Source organism: Juglans regia, chromosome 12, assembly GCF_001411555.2.
Source record: "Juglans regia cultivar Chandler chromosome 12, Walnut 2.0, whole genome shotgun sequence".
In the NCBI taxonomy this organism is placed as follows: domain Eukaryota; kingdom Viridiplantae; phylum Streptophyta; class Magnoliopsida; order Fagales; family Juglandaceae; genus Juglans; species Juglans regia.
The window spans coordinates 1,452,734-1,477,284 of NC_049912.1; the positions used below are offsets into that span (position 1 = coordinate 1,452,734).

Here is a 24,551-nt window from a genome sequence, read left to right on the forward strand (position 1 = left end):
AAGATTTGATTGCTAAAATTGAGCTAATTTTTTTTTTTTTTTAATATTTATTTTAACGGTTAAGATTACATGAAGATTTAAAGCCTACTTTTTTAAGCAGAAGCCGAAAGGTGCAATATGTCACGTGAAATACAAATGAGAAATTCTTTCCACTCGTCATCGTCACACTTTTCACATCTTACGAAAAATATATTTATATTTTACGAAAATCATTTCTATAATTTTTGAAAAAGTTATAAATGTGACGTCTAAGAGTGAATAGTAGATAGCATTCTCAATACAAATTCTCTCTCTCTCTCTCTCTCTCCGACCTTCTTTTTTTAGAGTCTGGCTCTAGTCAGTGCATTCGCTCTGTGTTCAGGTGTGCTTGCGTTCTAAGCATTTTTGTATGCCCGGAGAGAGCCACACGTATCAACGACAACCCGAAGAGTATCCGCCGATGATTCTCTCTCTTTCTCGACATGGACCTTCAAACCTTAACGATCAGAGCTCCTGAACATCTCTTCATGTACCACCGCAGGTACTCTTCAACACTCTTACCTCTTCCTTCCGCTCTCTGTTTCACTTTCCACGATTCCAACTGTCTCTTCTTCTAAAACCGCTCTGTTTTGGTTCGATTTCTCGTCATCCATTCCTTCTCTTTGTTTTTTCTATTTCTTTTTATTCTTTGAAGAAAAGAATATGCTTCTTTTTCCTACTTTCGGAAAGTTGATTTTCTTTTCTTTTCCGCTCGAGGACCTCTTCGGTGTTGATTTCCTGGTTCTGGAAATGGCTTTTTTTTAGTGGATTTATGGTTTTTTGGCAAGCGTGGAGTATACTTCGTTTAAATGATGCTGAAATAGCTTTCTGTGTAGAATCGATTACTAACTGCTTTTAGTACGAAGTCGAAGTGCTTTAGAAGCTATTGGTGTTTGGTTTTTTGACTTTACACGGTAAATTTAGGCTGTTAGTGTGCGGATAAGACTCACTTCCAACATGTTGGGAATAAAGGGTTAGGTAATGGGTTCTAATTTCCTGCTTATATGCTTTCTGATTACGTTCTCATATGTTATGTTTTTTTAATATATGTTTCTTTTTACGTTTAAGGTAAAACGGAAGCAATAAGCACGAGTAATTTATTTTATGGAACTGTAGGAGGCTGGAATTTGTTTCAAACATCATCTGCTAATCAACATTACTGGACCTCCTAATGCTTTCTTTATATTTTCTGGCATTATGTTGCTTTTGTTAATAGTATACCTATTAATGTGCCGTTTTAAGTTCATATCTTGGCTCCTCAGTCACGCAATTCTTACTTTTAAAAAAATCAGTTTTGTCTGATTTTCATTATTTTCAACCAAATAAGGAGTTTTTGTGTGGCAAATTGTATGTTTTTATATTTTATTTTAGTTTTTCTGTCAACTTTTAATCTTATAATAATCTGGGAATCCTTGTCACATGTCATGTTATCTATGGCTTTTCAGGATTTTGTTTCACCCGGTCAGAGCATTCCAATTGATAGTGGCTCTTTCGTGCGAGTTTTTTTTCCAAGCTACATGTGGACTAGATTCCATGAATGGAATGCTGAAGTTGGTGAAACATGATGCATGTGGGCCCTCCAGAGATCGATTTGGTGTGGGGTTTCGGGATATTGGTGTTGGTGGTAATAGTTCTAGTTCTGGATATGTAAGTCCAATGAACTACTCAAGGCTTAGGATGGTTTGTACTGATTCTCATTCATTCTGCTTCCCGTCAACATTACCTAGTTTTTCTTCTAAAGAGCATGAACGCAAAGTTGCTGCTTTAGAAGTTTCTAGGAGTCGGTCTAACGGTCCTGTTTCTGAAGAATCTACCATGGATAGACAGTGGGTAACTAACAAAAGTCGTTCGTTGGACTATGGTATGTTCAAGTTAGTGAAAGGAGGGATTGTTTCTTGTTCTTTACACTCCAAAGAGGACATTAATGAGGTATCATCCATTCAAGCTGACAGTCCCAATCAAAATTGTCATTCTTTCTGTGGAAAATCTTTAATTGATCATTGCAGAATTTTTTGGCCAGAAAGGATCTCTATGGTGACAAAAACAGGTTATTTTGATGGTTCTTCTTCTCCCAATGTAGAAATTAAGCCTAATGTGCTGGATTGGGGACAAAAGTGTTTGTATCTTCCTTCATTAGCTTTCTTGACCGTGTCAAATACATGCAATGACAGCATTTTACATGTCTATGAACTGTTCAGTACTGATTTTCAGTTCTATCCATGCAATTTTAGTGAGCTTTTGCTAAGACATGGCAAAGTAGCTTCGATCTGTTTTGTGTACTTGCCTAGATGGTTGGGGTTGTCCTCTGCTCATTTGCTTTTGCAGATAAGCTCCGGCGGTTTACTTGTTCAGACTAGGGGCTTTGCTATTGAGTCGCCTTATGAAATTCTACCTATATTAAGTCTGGATGTTTCTTCCAGTGGAAGGTGGACTAAGAATTTTTCACTGTTCAATCCTTTTGATGAAAGCCTTCATGTGAAGGAAGTGACTGTAATGATGTTAGCTTCTCTAGGGAAAATTTCTCATCACACCGAAGTGCTTTGTAGTGTAGAAAAATCTCAGGGCTCTAATGACCTTGGCGTGCAAACCTTTAAGGACCAGTTGGTTGTGAAAAGTAGTCAAATTGGTTTGCCACTTTTGGGAATTAGGCCTCATAGAAACTGGGAGATAGGTCCTCATAGGACCGATGCAGTCATAGAGATAGACTTCTTCAGAGAGTTTGAGGGGAAAATCTTGGGTGCATTTTGTATGCAGTTGCTAAGGTATTCACAAGAGAAGCCTGAGACAGTTATGATTCCTCTTAAAGCTGAACTAGATGGGAAAGCTGTCTATGATGATCTTTCTGGATCTGTATCAGCATTTCTTGAACCTCTAGCACCATGTGATGCCTTTGAAACTGTTGTTGTTGCTATCTCTCTGAGAAATGATGCTTCTCACATGTTGAACGTTGTGAAGATTAGTGAAGTTTCAGACACAACAAATTTTCATATCAAATACATGGAAGGCTTACTACTTCCAGGCACTATCACAAAAGTTGCTTTGATTACTTGCACTCAGCTGTATGTTGAATTACGTGATTCTCCACCTGAAGTATCCAATATATACAGGAGCTGTAAGTTATTCATGCTGACAAATGACTCCAGTAGTCCTCAGATTAAAATTCCTTGCCAGGACATAATCCATTTCAGTTCAAGACAACATAGGAACTCTTCTAGTGGACTTGAATATCAGTCTAAAAAGGTTGAATCTGGCTATATGAGGCCAAGGTCCTTGGGCATTGGCATACATTCTTCATCAGAGATTAAGGTATGCTTATTCTACTCCCTGTACAGATCCTTTTTTCTTGATAGATGATTGGGGCACTGGATCAGCAATGAGTTTGTTTTCAAAAGTCTAGTTACTATGTTAATTTTTAGAAATTACTCATGAGAAAAGTTTTTTGTTCTAAATAAGATATCTGCTTTTCAGCAAACAAAAATGTGACTGTACATGCGCCTTGTCATTAACAAGTAATCAGATATTTGTTGATTATTTGAAAATAGTGACATGTCCTCTCTTACAAGAATATTACACCTTAGCCCATTATGTAAATTGGACAGCGCTAGCCTCTAAGCTGATAAAGCGATTGGAACTTATGAGATCTTGGAAATGTAATAGACAACATAGAAAGGTGCATATAGATATGCCCATATCTTGCTTTTAGCACGAGATATTTCTCAATAGTAAATTAGTAAATTGTGTTCCAGAGCATTGTTACATCTCTATCACTGGTAAGTTCTAAGTTCTTTAAGATACATGCACTGATTCTGTGAAAGTAATAGCGAGATGTGGAAGTTTAAAAGACTAAGAGGATAAAAAGGAGAGTGATCAAACAGAAGTAAGAGATTGGTAACTGGATTCTTTACTCAGTTGAGGGTTTATTTATACTTCTTGGAACCTTTCCCAAAATACGTTGAAATAAGTGCACAAAGAATGCTTTACCTTGTCAGGCATACCACAATACCAAATAGCAATAACCTCCAGGTCTTTAGAGACACACATGCACACAAAAACTAATACTCTTAGAAGAACTTTAGCACACACTTAAGAAATCTAACTTATTTTTGGTTTAACATTTTAGGTAATCTCTATTTTCTGCTAATAAATGAAGGTTGTATGCAACTGCAGTTTAATGAAGAAGTTCTTAATATATTTTTATTCAAGGTTTTACAATCGTATTTAAATGATACTGCTGAATGGTTGATACTTTTCATTGGTGGCCCATGTTTAGAAGCACAGAGACTGTTACCTTTGTCTAGTGGGTAGCATGATAATGTGTTATGGACTCAGAATGCTAGCACTTCAGTTATGGTGTTTCTTGTTGCATTCTCTTTCTAGCATCTATGTTTACAATAATTAAGATGCTTCTGTGAACTTATTATCTATAAGGTTCTAGACATAGCAGAAGCAGATAAATTGGTGCTAGAAAACTGGAAATCTCGCGGTACTATAAGTGGCATGTCTGTGCTTAATGATCACGAGGTACTCTTCCCAATGGTTGAAGTTGGAGGTCATCGCTCCAAGTGGATCACTGTAAAGAATCCTAGCCATCAGCCAGTTGTCATACAGCTTATCCTGAACCCTGGAGAGATTGTTGATGAATGCAGGGGCCCTGATGGTTTCACGCAACCACCATCCAGTAGTCAGGTTTGTGATGAATCTGTTCCTCCAGCCAATTCTTCTGAATATCCCTCCCCCTGACACTTTGGTTGACTTGGAAGATACAATTTTTGCCTGTTCACAGCCATTGTCAAAAGAGCTTTATGCCAAGAACTCGGGGCACTTACCATTGGAGGTGAGAAAAATCAGAGTTTCAGGAACAGAGTGTGGGATTCTTGGATTTATGGTGCATACTTCTAAAGGTTATGCTCGTGAACCTAGGGAATCGACAAAGCTTTTGATATCGTACCAGTATGATTTTTCTGCAGCCCTGGCACATAGAGATCTTGAACTTTCCTTGGATACTGGTATTCTTGCAATTCCTATGAAGGCAAGTTTGCCTCAGTTCATGCTTAATATCTGTACGAAATCAGTCTCCTGGATGCGAGTGAAGAAACCCTCTGTAGAAGTCCTCCTTGTTTTCTTAACGTTTCTGGTGTTCTGCTGGCTGTTTTCCCTAGCCAGAGCCTCGGGTTCCCAGGATGACTTGTGCAAGAGTGAGAGAAGTTCCATTGCTGCTTCCTTAAGGAAGGCTGGGAAAACCGTTCTTATGCATCATAAACAGGGAAATGGTAAGTTTTCTGTCTCTAGTGAGGTAAGTCTCTTAAGGTCTAATGGGGATGACAAAACGTCAATGCAGTCTTCTGTTGGAAGATACCCTGATGGTCGGGGTAGGGTCTCAAGACAGGGAATGTCCGCTCAACATGTGGAATCAACACTTGAAAATCATAAACAAAATAATCAAAAGGAAAGAGAATTTTCATCCTCTTTACTGTCAAAATCTAAAGCAGTCGAGAATTCTGATACAATAGAAACATCCCAACAAAGTAACGTTACAGTCAAAACTGGCAAAGAGAAGGGAAGAAAACAGAGGAAGAGAAAGGGTGCTGGTTCCAAATTAACAGGGCCGTTTGAAGTTTCTAGCAGTCAAAGTGGAAATTCTACACCTTCATCTCCCTTGTCCCCAGTCACATTCTTAACGGCTAAACCGACACGGCCGCTATCTCCTTATATGGAACAAAATCTTGAGGCTACATATCCATTTACTCAAAAAGCACATCGACTCAGTGAGAAGGATCACCTTTTTGGATCTGCTACGGAAATGAACATATTGGAGCCTAAGGTTTCTGAAAAGCATTGCAGTAGCAGCTTGTTCTTTCCTACTCTAGACCAGCCTACAGCATCAAGAAAAACAACTAATCCTTTGCTGTTGCCTTCTGCTACTTTCCCTTGTCCCGACGGGCATTCCCCTAATGTGTTGTGCTCTTCCCCTTTTCTGGCTTCAACTTCTGCAGTTGCTCCACATGCTCGAGCTCCTGGGTCCAAGCTTTTCAACCTGAAAACTGAAGAAAAGTCTGGACTGAGGGATGAATATACATATGATATCTGGGGTGACCATTTTTCTGGACTTTATTTAGTGTCAAAGGATGTCACTTCCTTAGTCTCCACTGCTACAAGTGATTATTCTGAAAGCTTCTTTGTAAGGGATCCACTAATCCTAATGACAAAGTGTCCATCTAAACTTGTAAGTTTTGAAAAATAAGGTTAATGATAGATCACTAAATAATTGTTAAAATTTCCTTGCAACTGCAAATCTCTCTTTAGCTTGCACATTTCTAGTCATTTTCATTCGCGTATGATATGAGAGTGAAGCCTCTCGATTTCAATCTTAAATTTTAACATTTTGCTTTAATTAAAGATTTGACTTTTGTTTTCCAAATCTATATTAACATGACACATCTTTTTCTTTGGCTTTTAAGCGGGTAGATGCTATGTGTAACACCCGGACCCAAAATTGGTATAGTCGGACTTTAGTTTTTTATTCATTTATTTTTTATTGGAGCTTATTTTTTTTAAGTTTTTATTTTACGGACTTGAGTAGTGATTTTTTTATTTTTTTTCTTTCTTCCCGCATGTTTCATTTTTTTTGTTTTTATTTTTTTTGTCTCTTTCGGTCTTTTATCTCTTATTTCCCGTAAGTTTTTTTTTTTCTCTCATTCACGTCGTGCATGCTCACGCACAACACAAACTTTCATCCGCGCACACGTCTCTCTCTCGGCTCTCTAGGGTTTCACCTCAGATATATATATAGACACTCATAGGTTTTTCCCATGCTATTAAAAACTGCCCAGACTCTAGCCGTCGCACCACCTTGGAATCGCAAGCCCAACCTCCATTCCCTTGGTTTCTTGCACTCCCATACCGAGAGTCACCCCACGTAAGCCAGCCCTCCGTCGTCCCTTTCTACCGCCACCAGTGCACCCCTCATAAGCCTCTGATCAGCTAACCCATCTCCACCGTGCACCGACCAGAATTCACGTTGCCCTCCCAAGCGAAATCGACACACCGTCCATGCTTTGCATCTCCACCTCGCCGTGCATCACCTCCTCTTGACCATCACTGGAGTCCAGCTCCTCCGCCGTTCACGACTGCACCATCATCAGAGTGCCGAGAAACAAGCATCTGCAGAGTGAATCGAACTCCTCTATTTTGAGTCCGAAAAACAGAGCATTTGGTTGCTCCCCCAAGCACAGCAGTTTCGCACTACCAACCCTTTCAGGCGTTTCCTCCACGGCGCAAAGGGAACCCATAATCCAGCACCTCAGCCACGCCTCGCCGTGCCACCAACGATAGCCACCCCAGGCCGTCGCCGCGTGTAACTCTCTCGGTAAGGAGCCTCTCTCTCCGTCTCCTTCTCGGTGCTCTCGTACCTCTCTCTCTCTCTCTCTCTCTCTCTCTCTCTCTCTCTCTCTCTCTCTCTCTCTCTCTCTCTCTCTCAATGCCTCACCACCGTGACCTTCTTCGCCGCGTCGTGCGCAGCTCCTCCCTTGGCGGTGAGTACCTCGCGCCCCTGTTCTCACGGTTGTGCACCGAGACTACATGAATGTTTTTTTTCCAGTCTACGTAACTGTTATTTTGCATAGTATTTTGAAAAGGGAATTACATTTTTACCCTTAGTTTTAGAATGTGTTCAAGTTGATATTTTTGGTCTGTTTTTACGTGGTTTATACGGGTGATATAAGAAGTTTACAGACAATAAATAGGATTTTCAAATTGTACTTTGGTAGCAAATTATTTTAGTAATTGTGAAATTTTATTTTAAACTTTTAAATTACGATTAAAGCTTTTTGTTTATTATTATTTAACGAAAGTTTTACTTGTACTTACCTTGAATCGCTTAAGTATTTTAACATGTTATTAAATAAATGTTTATTTTAAGAGTAAACAATATTGGTGTATTGTTATTTCTACATTTTAGATATATTTTAGTCTTTTTAATAATAGTTATGGTTTATTTTAAAATATTTTGGGATAATTATATTACTTAGTATTAAATTTCATAAGTTGTTTTCATTAATAAATAGGTCTGACTTTTAAATGTTTTAGTCATGATATTAAATTGGCATTGACGATTTTAGAAAGTGATGATTGATAATTTTAGGTTTTGAGGAATTGAATATGTTATTTTATAAGCTTAGGATTAAATATTGAGATACGTGATTAATTGGAAATTTATGAGAATTATGTGATTATTTTATAGGTGACGATTAATTATTGTCCGACGCTTTTGAGGAATTTTGAAAAAGTTAAGAAGTCCAGGTAAGCGGGGTTCCTATGCTAGAATTTGCATTAAATAAAATGAACTGAGATCCGTTTTGGAAAATATGCATGTTTTGTTATGAAAAGAAATTTGAACTACCTCAGTTATTTGTTCTACATTACTCATGACATTATGTTTAAGAAGAAAGTATTTTCTGTCATGACTGGTGTAGACATGAGCTTATTTTTGACATTCTGTTTCTAAACTTTGAAAATGAGAGCGAATATGAAATTTGTGCATAAATTATGTTGTGATATGATTTTGTTCTGTTCCGAAGGTTTTTGTTCAGTACTCTGTTTGGATAAGACGTGATTTCTGAAAACCTTTGGCATGACTCTCTGATTCAGAATTTGATTATGTTTCCGTTCTGTTCAGTTACGGCCCTGCCACGGGTGATAATAGTGGCATACGGCCCAACCACGGGTAATAATAGTGGATATGGCCCAACCACGGGTAATAATAGTGGATACGGTCCAACCACGAGTAATAATAGTGGATAAGGCCCTGTCACGAGTTATAGTAGTGGTCTCTGTTTTGAGTGCACACCTTGGTGACAGAGTGTTTTATGTTCTGCTTGGCTATCCGCAGATGCACAACCCTACCACGGGGGTTATACATGGCCTCTGTTCTGATATGATGTTCTGATGATGATGATGATCATTTATGCTATGCCAAAGAATATTTTGAATGAAATTATTTCTAAATCTTCGCTCTGATATTTTGATAACATGTTTTGCTTCCGCACTCTGAAAATGAAAATATTTTGTTCTGCATTCTGATTTCTGTAAATGTTCATGTTTATACATTGGTATATGTTCTCTGCTTACTGAGTTGTTGATAACTCACCCCTTATCTCCAATTATTTTTCAGATGATTTTTGAATAGACCAGCTAAGGATCAGAATTATGGAGCAGCGATGAGATGATTAGTTAAGCATAGTGGATTACTCATAGAAGATTTCTGAGAAGTGGCAGATTTTATTAAGAGACTTTGTAGTATTCTAATGACGTTATATTTTGGAGTCTATAAATACATTGATGAATTGTGAGTTTTAAGTTATAGGGAGTAACTCTTCGATCCCTGCGAGACCGGACGTTACACTATGTGTAATATTTGTTAGCCTTATTAGTGATCACACAAGACATTAACATGGCAACTCCTCAACTATTAAGCAAGGGTAACAAAAGGACCTAATTGCAGTCTTTTAATTTATTTTTTTTTTAGATTTGTTGTAATTTTCTAAATTTCCTGACCAAATAAAGCTTCATGTATTTTTATATGACTGAAACCAATGTGTCCTAAAGACGTGGATTTCACCATTGGTGACTTTTGTTTCTTGATCTGTAATCTAGTCGAATTTCAGATTTTCTTCATTTATACCATTTTTAAATTTATTACCTGCTCTGTTTTCCAACTTATTTTATTTTGAAGTTGTTATCCTATCTTCACTCAAATGTAATACTACTCTGAATAAGCTTGTTAATTCTGGTGATTTAAGGACTCCTGTTCTAAAGACCCTCCTCTCTAGAAACTGAGATTGAAATTCTTCGATTCCATATTTGAGCTATGTCACCCACTGAAAGTTATCTAGAATATGTAACATCTTAGACTTTATACTCCTTTTTGAAAAATTATTTAATGGGTTTCCACCCTGTATCTGGATGACCTTTGAAAAGCCTCCAGATTGCAATTTATTCATGACAGACGCTTCTCCATCCTGGATAAATGGTTGCAAAATAGCGACTTTTTAAAGAAGAAAAACGCTAGTTGCACCCGGGATGGCGGACACGCTGCGTACCCGGGTTCCAACCCAACATTTATTGAAACGGTGCGTTTCCATTTTAAGTTAAATGCACCGCTCCGCACTTAGGTCTGTTTTGGAGCATCATAACTTGTAAAATCAAACCAAGCCACCAGAACGATTCCGCTTGGGTCTGAAGATGAACCCGAAACACCCATGGAAGACGATGAAGAATGCCAATCTTCACCTCGAACTGTTCACATCTCATCTCCAAGCTTCCCAAGCTTGCTACGAAGACCATTCCCCCACGAGGGTACGATGGGTGGCCACAAGCTTCTCCTCAAACAACCTTGCCCACCGACATGCTGCCAGACGAAACATGAAGGGAGTCACAAGTTGTTCTCATGCTCTGATCTCATTTTCACACTTCACATGCCCTAAAACGAGATGGGTGTTCTCAAAAAAGAAGAAAAATAAAAAATAAAATGCATAAAACAGAGCATGGGTACAACGACACTCACTTGACGCCCGTTGCTCAGATGGCCATGGAAGACAACAGGAACACGATGAAGAACAACGAAGACGAACCCGCTTTTCTTTTCTGAGAGTACAAAATGGTTTCTAGTTTCTGGGTACGACGGCACTCACTTGAACATGATGGATTTTGGTGCTTTTCTTTTCAGTGCAAAATGGGTTCGGAACAAGATGAAGAATGACGAACCTGCAGAATGGTTTCTGTGCAAAATGGTTTTTGGTTTTTGAAATCAGAAATCAGTTTGGCGCTCTAGTCCTTCCCGTCTTTTTTTTTTTAATATAATATAAAGCTGACGTGGCATTAGCCACATCAACGATTCCGCAACGGGTACCCGAAGACGGGTACCTATAGCAGAATTGAAGAAATGACACTTCTCTAATGCATGTAAAGGCACCACAATAAAGGCCACCTTGGAAGGAGAACACTTGATAAGGTAAAACAGCTTTGAAGACTTTACACCCATATATGTGTTATTTGGGCTCTAAGCTGTGCTTATATGTGTTTGTACTTTGTATTGATCATTCCTTCTATTTTTAATACGTGTAAATTGAAAAAAAAAATACGATTTATATACTTTCTTGGAGTACGTCTTTAATGCACCCTAAATGTGGTAATGTTTACTGCTTTGTAAATTGGGGGAGGAGTGGATAAGGCAGATACTTGTAGATTGGATGTGCTACTTACTTTAAATTGTGTGGACCAGAAATCCATGCTCCAGTTAATCCATGGATGAATCCAAGAGGCAAAGCTTCTGATATTGGTAAACACATTTGTCTTGTTTCATTTGAAGGACTGAAAAATAATGATCCATAAGCGATTGGTATGGACTGGCAAGATTGCAGTCTTCTCCATGATGGGCTAGCTTGCGATGGTCTGAGGAAGTCCTTGCTTCCTTTTAAATGAACAGCTACTTTTTTTTTTTTTTTTTTGAGAATAAATGATGGAAAATGCTACTCCTTCCATTGGGATTTTTTATTAGTATTTTTAAATGATGTTGTGAATTTTTTAAAATATTAAAAGTGTTAAAAAATGTATATGAAGAAAAAATTAAAAAAAAATACATGAAATACACTGTTGGGAGCACCCAGCGCCAGCGGGGCTCCACAAGCTGTGGCTGTAGAGTCACCCTAAATGATACAGCTACTGTTGCATGTATGCCTGTGCACATCAAATTGATTGTTAGAAGGCTGTAGGTACGTACTTTTGCTTTATGATGACAGCCAACGCCACAAGGCAGTTCCTAGCTATGATCTCGACTTATAACCGGAAAAACATTATTCATCATCTTGAATTTTTTCTTCAATTATATCAGTTGATGTGTCATATAATTTGAAGTGATTAACCTATGGAGTTCTTAAAACTATGTCAGAAAAGTCGTTGTGATGAAGGATGAATAGCAGAATTGCTCTTGTAACAAATGAGAAGATGAGACTGTTTACTCCATGAAGGCTGATGTAGACAAGAGAGTGGCAATCCCGTGGGCTTGTGCAGGAAGAGCATACAATAGGGAGGCTATTAAGTAGAAGTAGTACTACTGCAGAGCAGCGATCATATAAAGGGAATTTCGGGACCATTCTTTGCAACAAGAAGCTGGCATGCATATGGTATATGGAAACTAGACAATGACGATGACTATGACTACCTAACAACAAAATCCAATCTTTCATTCCATTCCATTAATGGTTAATGTCTCATTTTTATGTTTATACCATTTTAAGCAAGGTGATCAAAGTCTCTAATTCTGTAGGAATGGGATAAAAGCTCGAGTTAGTTCCCGTCAGTCTGTTATAAGTTGGAGTTGGGACACCATTAGCTAGAGGTGGTCCATTTCCTTGTACGTGTGCTGGTTTGGACCACATTTTACAGCAAATGACCGTGACTGGTCTGGTCTCTAGCCGTACGTGGGGTCTTCCATCTTGGGGACCTTCGTAACATCCTAACATGGTTATTATGTGCCAAAGATCGAGATAGCTGCTTCCTCACTTCTGTACACAAGTACAAAAATCAGGTATGTCTTTACTCTTTTGACTTACCATTGAAGGTCGGGAGCAAAAAAACAACCTATACAATTTTTGTAAAATAGCTTAAGGTTTTGATCAATCACATCAATTGGCCCAAAGTTTTTGTTATTTGAGTCGCAACAGAAGTAGTACTTGACCTTCTAAAAGGTTTTAATTACAACTATTAAGTGTCATCAATTAAACAACTCAAATTACTAAGTTATGGTGATTTTACAATAATTTGAGCACCCACTAGCTAATTGTTTGAGTCGGACTAGCAAGTGGTGAAAACTGCCTTATATTTTCTTTGTAGACAATATTACTGATGTTGTGCTACGGATATATAGCCTCACGGCCATGAGTTCCACCAGAGAGATTCTCATAAGTGAGTGGAGAAGGACGAGGAAGGTCCGGTTTAGATTAAGAAAGTGTTTCGTTTCATTTCATCATTATAAATTTTTTAAGTTTCTACACAAAAAATATAATAAATAATTTAATTTTTTTAAATCTTAAAATAATAATAATATTAAAAAATAATATTCTAATAATATTTTTTTAAACTTTTATCTTTTATCTAAAATTATCTCACGTGAATCCAAACCAGCCGGAAGACTCCTTTTCTGAGATGGGACGGGGAAGACTTTCTGCATGTGCATTTGCTTTTGCCCTTTCCATGGTTTGTATCGATCTTCTCTTGTACTGCTGTTTCACTTTATGTTTTTGGCCTCACTATTCGCTACAAAATTTCATGTCGCATGCATCACTGCCTCTTGATCGATCCATGTTTGGGACCACTTGCTTGGACCCTGCAATAAAAAAGAAACAAACAAGAAAAAAATTAGGTTAATTTACTCGACCATTTCGTGAATTTTTCTATTTTCCTGGGGGATTATATAATATAATATATAGATATAAATGTTACAAAGGCTGCACACAGGGTCACCCTCAATTAAAGCGTGCATGCCATTGATACCTAGTTCCCTTGCTACTGATAAAGTTTTAGGGGTGTAATCGGTCCAGTCTGATCCGGTATGTATCGATTTTATATTTTTTAAAATTGATTACGTACCGGTTATCCTCCTAAACCGGTGCTTCCGGTTTTACCGGTTTCCGGTCCGGTCCGGTCCAGTTTTTTAATTTTTTTAAAATATAAATTTCACAATTTGTCATTAAAAATTTGTTTATAAAAAAAAATTAATTTAAAAAAAACTGTTTTATACTTTTATTAATATATTAGACTATATAATAGTATTAATATTAGACTATTGGTATAGTTATAAATTATATATTAGTATTAGTGATAAACTTTTAGTGATTTAGTATTAAATTTTTATGTAATAATTTATAAATTATAATAAGAAATTATTGCATATATGAATATATATATTATATATATTATATATAAAATTTCACATAAAAATTTATAATTATACATTATATATAAAACTTATATATATTAATATTTAATATATATAAAATATTTTGTATAAAACTTATATATAAAAATATTATTTTTTATTTTTTTTAATCAACCGGTCCGGTCCGGTCCGGTCTAAAAAATTCCGGACCGGAACCGGTCGGTTTTTACATTTTAAAAATCGGTTTCGAATTGGATTGGTTCAAAACTGATAAAACCGGTCTAGTTCGGTCCGGTCTGGTCTGATTTTCCGGTTTGAGTTTACACCCCTATAAAATTGTATTCAACTTTTCAAGGTACGTAATTTCTTCATAAGATAAATTCTCTATAAAACAATGCCCCTCGAATTTATTTATACTCGCAGCTGCTTGTCTTCTTCCTCTTAGCCTTTACCTCACACGCATTCAGGACTCCATCAATTCTGATGTATTTTTATTTTTTTTGCCCTTTGCTTTAGAACTTGGTTCAATTTGTGGGAAAGACTTTAATTTGATGCACTCGACTTTTCGCTCGACAAAAAGGTTGTACAATGATTTCCATGAGTAGAGTTGCTAGAAACAATCATGTAAGCTGGATGTTGAAATGAATTGAATTAAATTAAGTTGTGAATGATAATATCTTGTAGATCTCATTGAAATGATGAGTTTGACTTTTTAAGTCTTCGACTTCGTTTGGAAGTTAAACTCATCTCAACTCATCATTATAATTTTTTTAAATCTCAACAAAAAATATAATAAATAATTTAACTTTTTCAAATTCTAAAATAATAATAATAATAAATAATAATATTCTAACAATATCTTATTATCTCAATTCAACTCAATTTAACATTCAAACACACTCGAAATATATAAAATAAGTTGAGAGAATTTAATTTTTTTTATAAAAAATTAAAGCTAGCAGATGAGGACCATTGACCAAGACGTAAGTACGTACATCTTATGGATTGAAGTTTTCTTAATTTCTTAAATATATCACAGAAAAGAAAAGCAAAGCAGCTAGCTGTTTACAACTTACAACGACAAAGCTGGAAAAAGATCAAAAAGAAAAAGAAACTTCTTCTTTAACCCCTAATTAAATTACGTACCTTTATGCAAGCGATTCAAAACAAAGCATTAGCATGCATTGGGATAATATCGGTGTCACTTATAATAAAGTATATATACATACGTACCAAGAAAAACAAATGTGAATATATTTGTTTGGAAGGAAAAATATACATGATACGATACATGCAGGAGTAGTAGCTAGCTAGTGTGTATTATAATAAAATGTCAAAAAGTCTCACGATTTGACAGTTCTCAATTTTTAATATTTGTACATTAATTATAGCTAGGAACATACTAATATATGAGAGAGAAAAAAATTATTCATTAATCATCAAGACTTTCTTAAATTAGCATATGCTATTGATCATATTTTGAAAATGAACCAGATTTGGGAGTTGTTTAGATAATGAGTTGAGATAAAAATTTAAAATTAAATAAAATATTATTAGAATATTATTTTTAATATTATTATTATTTTAAGATTTAAAAATTTTGAATTATTCATTATATTTTATGTAAAAATTTAAAAAAATTATAATAATAAGATAAGATGAAACATTTTTTATATCCAAACGGAACCTTAATAATATATTAAATAAACGGTTGAATCAAGTTGACCTCCAAGTTACACGAATCGATCTAATTGCTAGATGATTAGCCTTCTCAGTTGGAGTTCTCGTCAAAACTTGTTGGTAGATCAATTAACCAGATGATTCTGGTGAGGTTGGGTTTCAATTTTATAGGTAGATTTGACTGAAAATTTTTCTATAAAAAATAATATGAAATATTCTTCTGAGGAACAGAAACACAGATTCCAATTTCACAATGTGAAAAGCTTGAAAACTCCTTTTTCTTTTTCAAAAATGAGTTATGTGCGCTGCGTCCCTTTGGTTGGGGCGCTTTGCTTGACCTGATCATCATTGTGCCAAGGGTTGGTGGTGCGTTGAGCAGCTCTGAGTTCCGTTTGCTGGGCCCCTGACGGTAGGCTATACAGCAGGCTAGAGACTTATGTTGTGCGTTGCCAACAACTGTGTTACTCAAATACTCAAATACTCCTTCCCAACCAACCCAGAACACCTAGAATGCCCACTTTGTGAATCAGAACAAAAAACCTTAGAATATACCTTCCTACACTGCCTTTTTACTAGAATCATCTATCGATAAAGCCCATGGCCACTAGACGGACATCACAAGTGTTAAGATATAAAATAATAAAATTTATATTTTTCTATTAATTTAAATTTTTAAAATAAATAATAATTTCATATGGTATCAGAGTAGAGATCTTAAATTCAAATTCTGACTCTATACTTTATCTCATTTAATTAAATATTTTGAAGTTACTCGTTAAAAAAAGTGTTAAAATATAAAATAATAAAATCTATATTTTTTCATCAATTTAAATTTTTAAAATAAATAATAATTTCACTTTGGCCTAGAGCATGCACAAGCAAGGCAACAATGCCTCCAAAAAGACAGCCGTTAGATAGCCCCAACAATAGGTGCTTTCAAAATTAATTACGATGTGGCCATACGAGAGGAGCACTCAATCATAACAGCCATCTGGCGCGACTCCACTGGCTGCACCATCCATAGTCAGATAGAAAAATGCATCAGTACTAAACCTTCAACGCACCCTCCTTGCGGCCTCCAAAGCGCAATGTAAAAAGTTCAGACGGATCACCATTGTAAGAGACTCATAAATCGTTCACAAGGCACTCTGTCAGCCCTCTATAGAGTTAGGATGGCAAATCGAACCATATAAACTTGTTGGCCGTAGAGAATATATGTTATAATATATATATATATATATATATATAGAGAGAGAGAGAGAGAGAGAGAGAGAGAGAGGAGTGCATTATCTATCGAAAATTATTGTCCAAATTTAAAAGCCTTAAGTGTGAGATAGTGACAAATGAAGTAAATCCTACAACATTTATTATTACCTATATAAATATTTTAGATAACATTGAATTAACAATAAATGATATATGATCCACTTTAGATGTTACTCACTCTCTTGCTTGATTCCTTAACTTAAGACTATAAATAATTAAATTTACATCTTTCTATTAATTTAATTTTTTAAAATAAATAATAATTTCACGTAATATTAAAGTAGAACATCCGATTCGAACCATAACTCCACATAGCATTTACATATTTTTATCACTTTTACCATTCTATCTAAACACACGTATAATTGATGTGTAAATATGTATTTTTAAATAAAAAGATAAAAATGACAAATTATCACGTATTAATAGCTAATGTGAAAATAATGAATACCATTTCTCTCCTATCATTTTCAATTTTTGAGATAACGGGCGAGTTCATAATTTTTTTTTTTTTTTTTAAATGCAGCAGAAAAGCACATAGCCCTTCTTGCCAGGTCACAAAGGAGTTACGGAGGAACTCTCTCTCGGTTTTGTTTAGTAGGAGTTCGCTTACATCACAATTTATCTCATTATGATTTTTTAAAATTTACACATAAAATATAATAAATAATTTAATTTTAATTAAATAAAATATTATTAAAATATTATTTTATTTTATTATTATTATTTTAAAATTTTAAAAAAATAAATTATTTATTATATTTTTTATGAAAATTTAAAACATTATTGAGATAAAAGTAAAACATTTTCACTGTCGAAAGTGCTAGTTTTATTATATTACACGACACGAAGAATCGTAGCACTGGAACAAATTTCAAAAGATTGAAAGTGATCGAGATCGAGATCGAGATCGAGAGTATTTTCAATTTTCAGTGCCACTGTCTGTCTCCGGTCTTCACCTCTCTCGCACTTTTCTCTGTTTATCTTTTTGTTTACGTCCAAAGTTGAGTTAGTTTCTATACTATTTAGAAGTAATGTTCGGTTTTACATGATTAGTTTAACACAGTCGGTTCTTGGCCCTGTGTCCCATTTTCCTTGATGACGCTTCAAGCTCGAAATCTCGTCGTTTTCTTGTCCTTCTTCTGTAGCCTTTTGTTGCTTTCTTTCACTCTGTTCGAGATATAAAACCAACCCAAAAATATGCACCTGCCATTTCTGTTTCTTGGTCGCATTGCTTTCTAGTTTCCCGCTCTATAAAACGTATGGGAACTCTCGCTCCCTCTCAATGAGATTTTACGTTTTACGTTATTGCATCTTAAATTTATTATTGATTTTTTTTTCTAGATTTTATGATGATTACCTGTAACGTACTTATCTTTTCTTCAGGGTGTTTTGATTGTGCTGCTTTGTTCTTTCATTTTCTGGAAAAAAGTACAAGAAGATGAATACCAGAGTGCGCACCACTCTTCAGGCAATGAAAGCTCCTCTGAACCTTGATAAAGTATGGGACTTTCCCCTTTGGTTTTTCCTTTTGTTGATAACTCCACCACACACCCCCCAAAAAAAAATCAAAGTGAGGTGTTTTCAATTACAATTTGAAGATGGGTCCGTCACTTTCTTCAGTAAATGTGGGTCTGGAGATTGAAAAGTTGAAAGCTCGTGGAAAATCTGAAATAGAAATTATAGCTAATGGCTTATCTGAAATGCCTTCATTTCAAAGCTACTTCAGCCAGTCTCAGTTTCCTCAATCTTTGATATTTTTTCCCACTAAAAAAATATAAGCATAGAAAATTTTACGTTTAATGGAGTATCTCTTTCCGAAGTGCAAAAAGCAAGCGCTTTTGATCCAAATCTGAATTGGGTTTATGCACTTCTCTCAAGAAACGAATAGTTTCTTCCTTTGCTCTCTCTCTCTCTCTCTCTCTCTCTCTCTCTCTCTCTCCTAATAGCCCCGGTTTGATTAATGCCATTTGATGTTGAATTTACAAATGGAGAAGATGGAGACTCAGGGGAGCAGAGTAAAAGGTGGCGAGAAACCTGTGACCAATCGAAGGCGATCAAATAGAGAAAGAAAAATGACGTTACTTCAAGATGTATTGTTCTCTACAAAACTATTCCATTTTTATCCTTACACCAGTATATTCCTAACTTGTTTTTATTTCCTTTGCGTTGATTTGATTAATGAGTTTTGAAAACACGTAGGTTGATAAGCTAAAGAAGAGGCTCAGACATGAAGAGAATGTTCACAGAGCATTGGAGAGGGCTTTTAGTAGGCCTTTAGGAGCTCTACCTCGTCTTCCTCCTTATCTTTCCCCACATGTCAGTATAAGACTCTCTCTCTCTCTAGGAGTATTTATAAAAATGCAAATTTGTTGAATGGTGAACAAGACTGAAAATGCTATGGGAAGAAATAAAGGAACCCGAGTGAATAGGACGTTCAGATCTATATGATCCTAAATATTGAAACTTTTGCTATATATTTCTACTTATCAAAAACTTTTGTTATATATTTCTTGAACTTTTGATGGATTCAAAATAATGTTGGATGTGGTTTTAATTTTTTTTTTTTAGACACTAGAGCTTCTTGCCGAAGTAGCTGTTTTAGAAGAGGAGGTTGTTCGTCTGGAAGAGCAAATCGTGAATTTTAGGCAAGGTCTGTATCAGGAAGCTGTCTACATATCCTCCAAGAGGAATGTGGAGAATTCGAGTGATACAATCGACCACGAGTCAGTTAGAAACTCCAAACATCAGCGATCAAAGTCTTTGCCCCAAAATGAGCTGAATTCAAATACATCTATAACCAGACCTCAACCTTGCCTTGCCAGAAGTACAAGTAGAAAGTTCTTTTCCCTTGATATCATCCACGATCGAACGGCTAATTGTTCCAATAGGCCAGTGATGGGGAAACAATCTCTTAATAAACGCAATTCCTCTCCATCTTGTCCAGAAGATGGGCAAGGAAAAGAGAGTTGGTTGTGTTTTAATTCTGTGAAGGACAAGCAATCTCCGGAAAAGAAATATGCAAAAAACATAACCTCGATGCAGAAAACTCCAATCAAATATGAATCAATGGAGAAATGTGCGGATCCTATAAGGTCAAAGGTATACAAATTATTAGCATTCTCCAATAAGACTGATCTGTACTTTGTTATAGTCATGAACTTTGGATTTTTGTTGTCCAGCTAGGGAGCAGACTAATAGAGGAGAGAGCACAGGAGAGTACCTCCGGTTCTTCAGATGAAAGAGTATTGGAAGCTGATAGCACTCCCAACAAAGTATCTGAGGATATAGTGAAGTGTTTGTCTAGCATTTTCATGAGGATGAGCGCATTGAAGGACAAAGTAGTGGAATCAGGGACTTTTCAAGCAGTAGCTTCTCATGGAAACAACAGAGAAACACAGTTTAGAGATGCTTATGAAATCTGTTCAGAATACAGAGAGAGAGATATTGGTCCTTATAAGCATCTCTGTGCAATTGAAGCAAGTTCAATCGATCTCAATCGCACAACCAATGCTTTGTTTCTGATTCATAGGCTAAAGTAAGTTCTTACCTTTTGGACTGATGTTCTAATGGTACTGGTGTTTAAGTCATACCTCTGAGGAAATCTATTCAGGTTGCTATTTGGAAGGCTTGCTACTGTGAAGTTAGAGGGTCTTACACATCAGCAGAAGCTTGCATTCTGGATAAATATATACAATTCCTGCATGATGAATGTACGATATCTCCTCTCACCTATGGCTCCAAATATTTTCGATGGCAAATTAAGACACCCCCAAACTTCCACACTAATCTCAAATACATCCCAAACTATGACTTGTTAAACTCACCCCCTTAATTGAACTTTGAGTTCTCCCTTGAGTTAGATTTGGGCATTATCTGGGAGGCAAATTCACAATGTTACCCTCTATTATGATAAAAATAGCATAATTTCTCTCCCTTTAAAAATTAGTAAAAGGAGGGTAATTATGTTTATTTTATTATAAACACGGGTAAATGCGTCATTTAACCACCATTTAGTGCCCAAATCTGGCCAAGTTGGCCCCTAACAAAGATTTTTATTTGGAAGTTGATTTGTCACGATTCATAGTTCGTGGGTGTGTTTGAGACTACTGGGATAGTTTGTTAGGGTCTTTTGTAAATTACCTTTTATTTTCTAATAGAGCTTTGGGATGCTGAATGGCTAAGAAGAAAAAGTCCCTTTCCAACACTACATACTTAAACTGTTCCATCAATTTTGTAGGCATTTTTAGAGCATGGGATACCGGATACCTCCAAAATGGTTGTAGCACTAATGCAAAAGGTAAGATTTATCCACTATTCTTGTATTCACAGCATCTAGTATTCTAGTTTCTGCTTTCCCCTCCCCTTCCTTTCCACCTCTTATTATGTACTAAAATTCAAATAATCTATCAAATTGATATATACACAAAGATATGAATTTGATGTAATATCTTAATCAGATGTTAGAAGTTTCTCTTTTAGCTTTGGTTGAGATGCCATTCGTCATCATCTTTAGATATTCTCCATCGAGCTTGTTCTCCTTACAATAAAATAAGAACAAGGATTATAGCCAATATCATATGATTGACAGCAATTGTTGGATAAATCATTTTTGCAATTGACTAAACTTTCCTGTGCTTGCTTCAGGCGACAATTGTTGTGGGGGGACACTTGCTGAATGCAATAACAATCGAACACTTCATCTTGAGACTGCCTTTTCATTTGAAATTTGTGAGTCATTGTCTCAACTTAATTTTTATGGTTCGTGCAGGTAGGATTTTGTTTTTCTGTGTCTGGCAGGATTGAAATTACTTATTTTTCATTCTTCTACAGACATGCACAAAAGCTGCAAAAAATGATGAGATGAAAGCACGCAGCATATTTGGATTGGAATGGTCTGAACCCTTGGTTACATTTGCACTCTCCTGTGGAAGCTGTTCCTCACCTGCTGTAAGTTTGTATTCACTCCTGATGATATTCTTAATTTGTGGGGGAAGTCCCAAGTTTTTTTTGTTTTTTAATATTTTGGACCATGAGAGTATAATTCATGGGTTCAGACTGTTCATAAGGTTGATTTTCAATTGGAGTAGTACCCTACAAGTAAGATATAATTAGTTCATTGCTTGGCATTTCTGAACTCAGTTATTCTGATAAATTATCATCATGTTTATGGTAACTTCCATACAGTGTTTTCGTAGTGAAAATATGGATGAATTCCTTTTTCATGAGTATGCTGGTACTGAAACATACATTTATATATATTTTTTCCAATGAAGGTGAGGGTGTACACAGCATCTCAAGTGGAAGAAGAGTTGGAAGTTGCAAAGAGGGACTACTTGCAGGCAGCAGTTGGCTTTACAAAGACAAATAAATTAGTTATCCCCAAGGTACTAGATTGGTATCTACTTGACTTTGCTAAGGATTTGGAGTCATTGCTGGATTGGATCTGCCTGCAACTACCGGATGAACTCCGTAGCGAAGCAGTCAAATGTCTTGAGAGAAGAGGAAGAGAACCCTTATCACAATTAATACAAGTAATGCCATATGATTTCAGTTTCAGGCTACTTTTACATGGATGAGAGTTTTTTTTTCCCTCTCTTGATCAGAGTCTGTCTAGTGTCACCAATTTTGGATGTGGTGAGGGTTGTGTATTGATAGTCACAAGTGGAAGCGCATACATATCAGATGTGGTGGGGGTGTGGTGTTTGATTCATTATTTGAGGAAGAGTAAATGAATGTGATCAATTCTTTAATGTTTTTCATTTTATTTTTCTTTTTTGAGATTTTCTTTTTTATCAACTTCCTCAATTCTTGACAGAATTATTAATGTTGAGCATTTTGTTGGCACTTTATAAATTTTTTTTTATTTTCTATTCTCATTCGACACTATTGGGATAGTAGTGTGCATACTTCCTAATCTTTTGAGAAAGGTCAGCTTTCTCCAAGACACGTCTTTCACATATTTTAATTACATCTAACATTATTTTAAGGAAAAACAAAAACATATCATGTAAATTTTTTCGTGCTTCATGAGAAAACTATACCAAATAAATTGCTCATAACAAAGTTACTGTTCAAGAGTAATGCTACTAGGTGCAAATAAGGGTGTAAATTCAAATCGGAAACCAGTTTTGAACCGGTCCGGTTCTTGGAATGTGAAAACCGGCCAGTTCCAGTCCGGTTCCGGTTTTAATATTTTTCAGCCCGGACAAGTTGATAAAAATATATATAAAAAAATAATATTTGTATTATTGTATATATAATTTTTATAAAAAATATTATATATATTAATATATATAAGTTTTATATATTATGTATAATTATAAATTTTTATGTGAAATTTTTATATATAATATATATAATTACATATATGAAATAATTTCTGATTATAATTTATAAATTATTACATAAAATGTTAATACTAAATCACTAAAAGTATATAACTAATACTAATAGACTAATGACTATAGTTATACTTATAATTAATACTACAAGTTTTTACTAAAAGTTTATGACTAATACTAATATTAAATATATAGTTTATAACTAATATTAATATATAACTTATAACTATATCAATAGTCTAATATATTATTTAGCTATACTAATAGTCTAATATTAATACTATTATATAGTCTAATAGATTTTTTTAGTAAAAGTTAAAACAAATTTTTTTAATAAAAGTATAAAACATATTTTTTTAAATCAGTTTTTTTTTTTATAAACATTTTTAATGACAAATTGTGAAACTTACATTTTAAAAAAACTGGAAAATTAGAAAATAGTCTAATATTACTAATTGGAAAATAGTCTAAAAGTTTATGACTAACACTAATATTAAATATATAGTTTATAACTAACACTAATATATAACTTATAACTATACCAATAGTCTAATATTAATACTATTATATAGTCTAATATATTATTTAGCTATACTAATAATCTAATATTAATACTATTATATAGTCTAATAGATTTTTTTAGTAAAAGTTAAAACAAATTTTTTTAATAAAAGTATAAAACATATTTTTTTTAAATCAATTTTTTTTTTATAAACATTTTTAATGACAAATTGTGAAACTTACATTTTAAAAAAACTGAAAAATTGGACCGGACCGAACCGGAAACCGGTAAAACCGGAAGTACCGGTTTATGAGGGTAACCAGTGCGTAATCGGTTTTGAAAAATATAAAACTCGTACATACCGATTCGGTCTTAGATTTTATCCAAAATCGGATCAGACTAGACCGGTTACACCCCTAAGTGCAAACCTAAAGGGTGCAAGCCTTACGTAAGCCCTTTATAAAAAATTAAGTCCTACTAGAAAAGATTGTTCATGGTGGGTCTACTTTTTTACAAAGGGTCTGTGATACCGGACATAATTTAGATTAATTCTGATGGTTAGTTTCAATAGATAATCGAGACGGAAAAGATAAGAGATTTGCCCAAAACACTAAGAAAACAACTCTGTTTTCAATTAAAAATTGTCAAAACTCATAAATCATCCAACAAACCCACAAGTCGGGTTGAAATAACTATAAATCCAAAAATATTAGAATTTTACCAAAAATAGAAAAATCCCAATAAACATAAAAAATTAATACATAAGTAAAGAAGCAATCTAGCAAAAATTCAGTCAAAATTGGGTTCA

The 24,551-nt window shown here is 35.1% G+C and overlaps 2 protein-coding genes across 2 annotated transcripts; both read left to right on the forward strand.

Moving 5' to 3' along the window:
• Window positions 1-344: 344 nt before the first annotated feature.
• Window positions 345-6,259, forward strand: LOC109018953. The gene is made up of 4 exons (XM_019001149.2): window positions 345-520; window positions 1,464-3,324; window positions 4,447-4,704; window positions 4,802-6,259. The coding sequence occupies exons 1-4, from the start codon at window positions 462-464 to the stop codon at window positions 6,257-6,259; spliced, it is 3,636 nt and encodes a 1,211-aa protein (XP_018856694.1). The 5' UTR covers window positions 345-461.
• Window positions 6,260-18,265: 12,006 nt separating this feature from the next.
• On the forward strand, window positions 18,266-22,727 carry LOC109018961. The gene is made up of 10 exons (XM_035683678.1): window positions 18,266-18,398; window positions 18,895-18,990; window positions 19,100-19,216; window positions 19,469-19,999; window positions 20,080-20,435; window positions 20,511-20,610; window positions 21,138-21,197; window positions 21,545-21,628; window positions 21,731-21,847; window positions 22,174-22,727. The coding sequence occupies exons 1-10, from the start codon at window positions 18,339-18,341 to the stop codon at window positions 22,474-22,476; spliced, it is 1,824 nt and encodes a 607-aa protein (XP_035539571.1). The 5' UTR covers window positions 18,266-18,338; the 3' UTR covers window positions 22,477-22,727.
• The last annotated feature ends 1,824 nt before the right edge of the window (window positions 22,728-24,551 follow it).

Excerpts from the sequence above, each read along its gene's own strand:
- LOC109018953 (XM_019001149.2), top strand. The coding sequence starts at position 462 with ATGGACCTTCAAACCTTAACGATCAGAGCTCCTGAACATCTCTTCATG. Across the intron at positions 3,325-4,446 it reads ATTCTTCATCAGAGATTAAG|GTTCTAGACATAGCAGAAGC; the intron begins GTATGCTTATTC and ends ATTATCTATAAG. Across the intron at positions 4,705-4,801 it reads AACCACCATCCAGTAGTCAG|CCATTGTCAAAAGAGCTTTA; the intron begins GTTTGTGATGAA and ends GCCTGTTCACAG.
- LOC109018961 (XM_035683678.1), top strand. The coding sequence starts at position 18,339 with ATGAATACCAGAGTGCGCACCACTCTTCAGGCAATGAAAGCTCCTCTG. Across the intron at positions 19,217-19,468 it reads CTCCTTATCTTTCCCCACAT|ACACTAGAGCTTCTTGCCGA; the intron begins GTCAGTATAAGA and ends TTTTTTTTTTAG. Across the intron at positions 20,436-20,510 it reads TTTCTGATTCATAGGCTAAA|GTTGCTATTTGGAAGGCTTG; the intron begins GTAAGTTCTTAC and ends AAATCTATTCAG.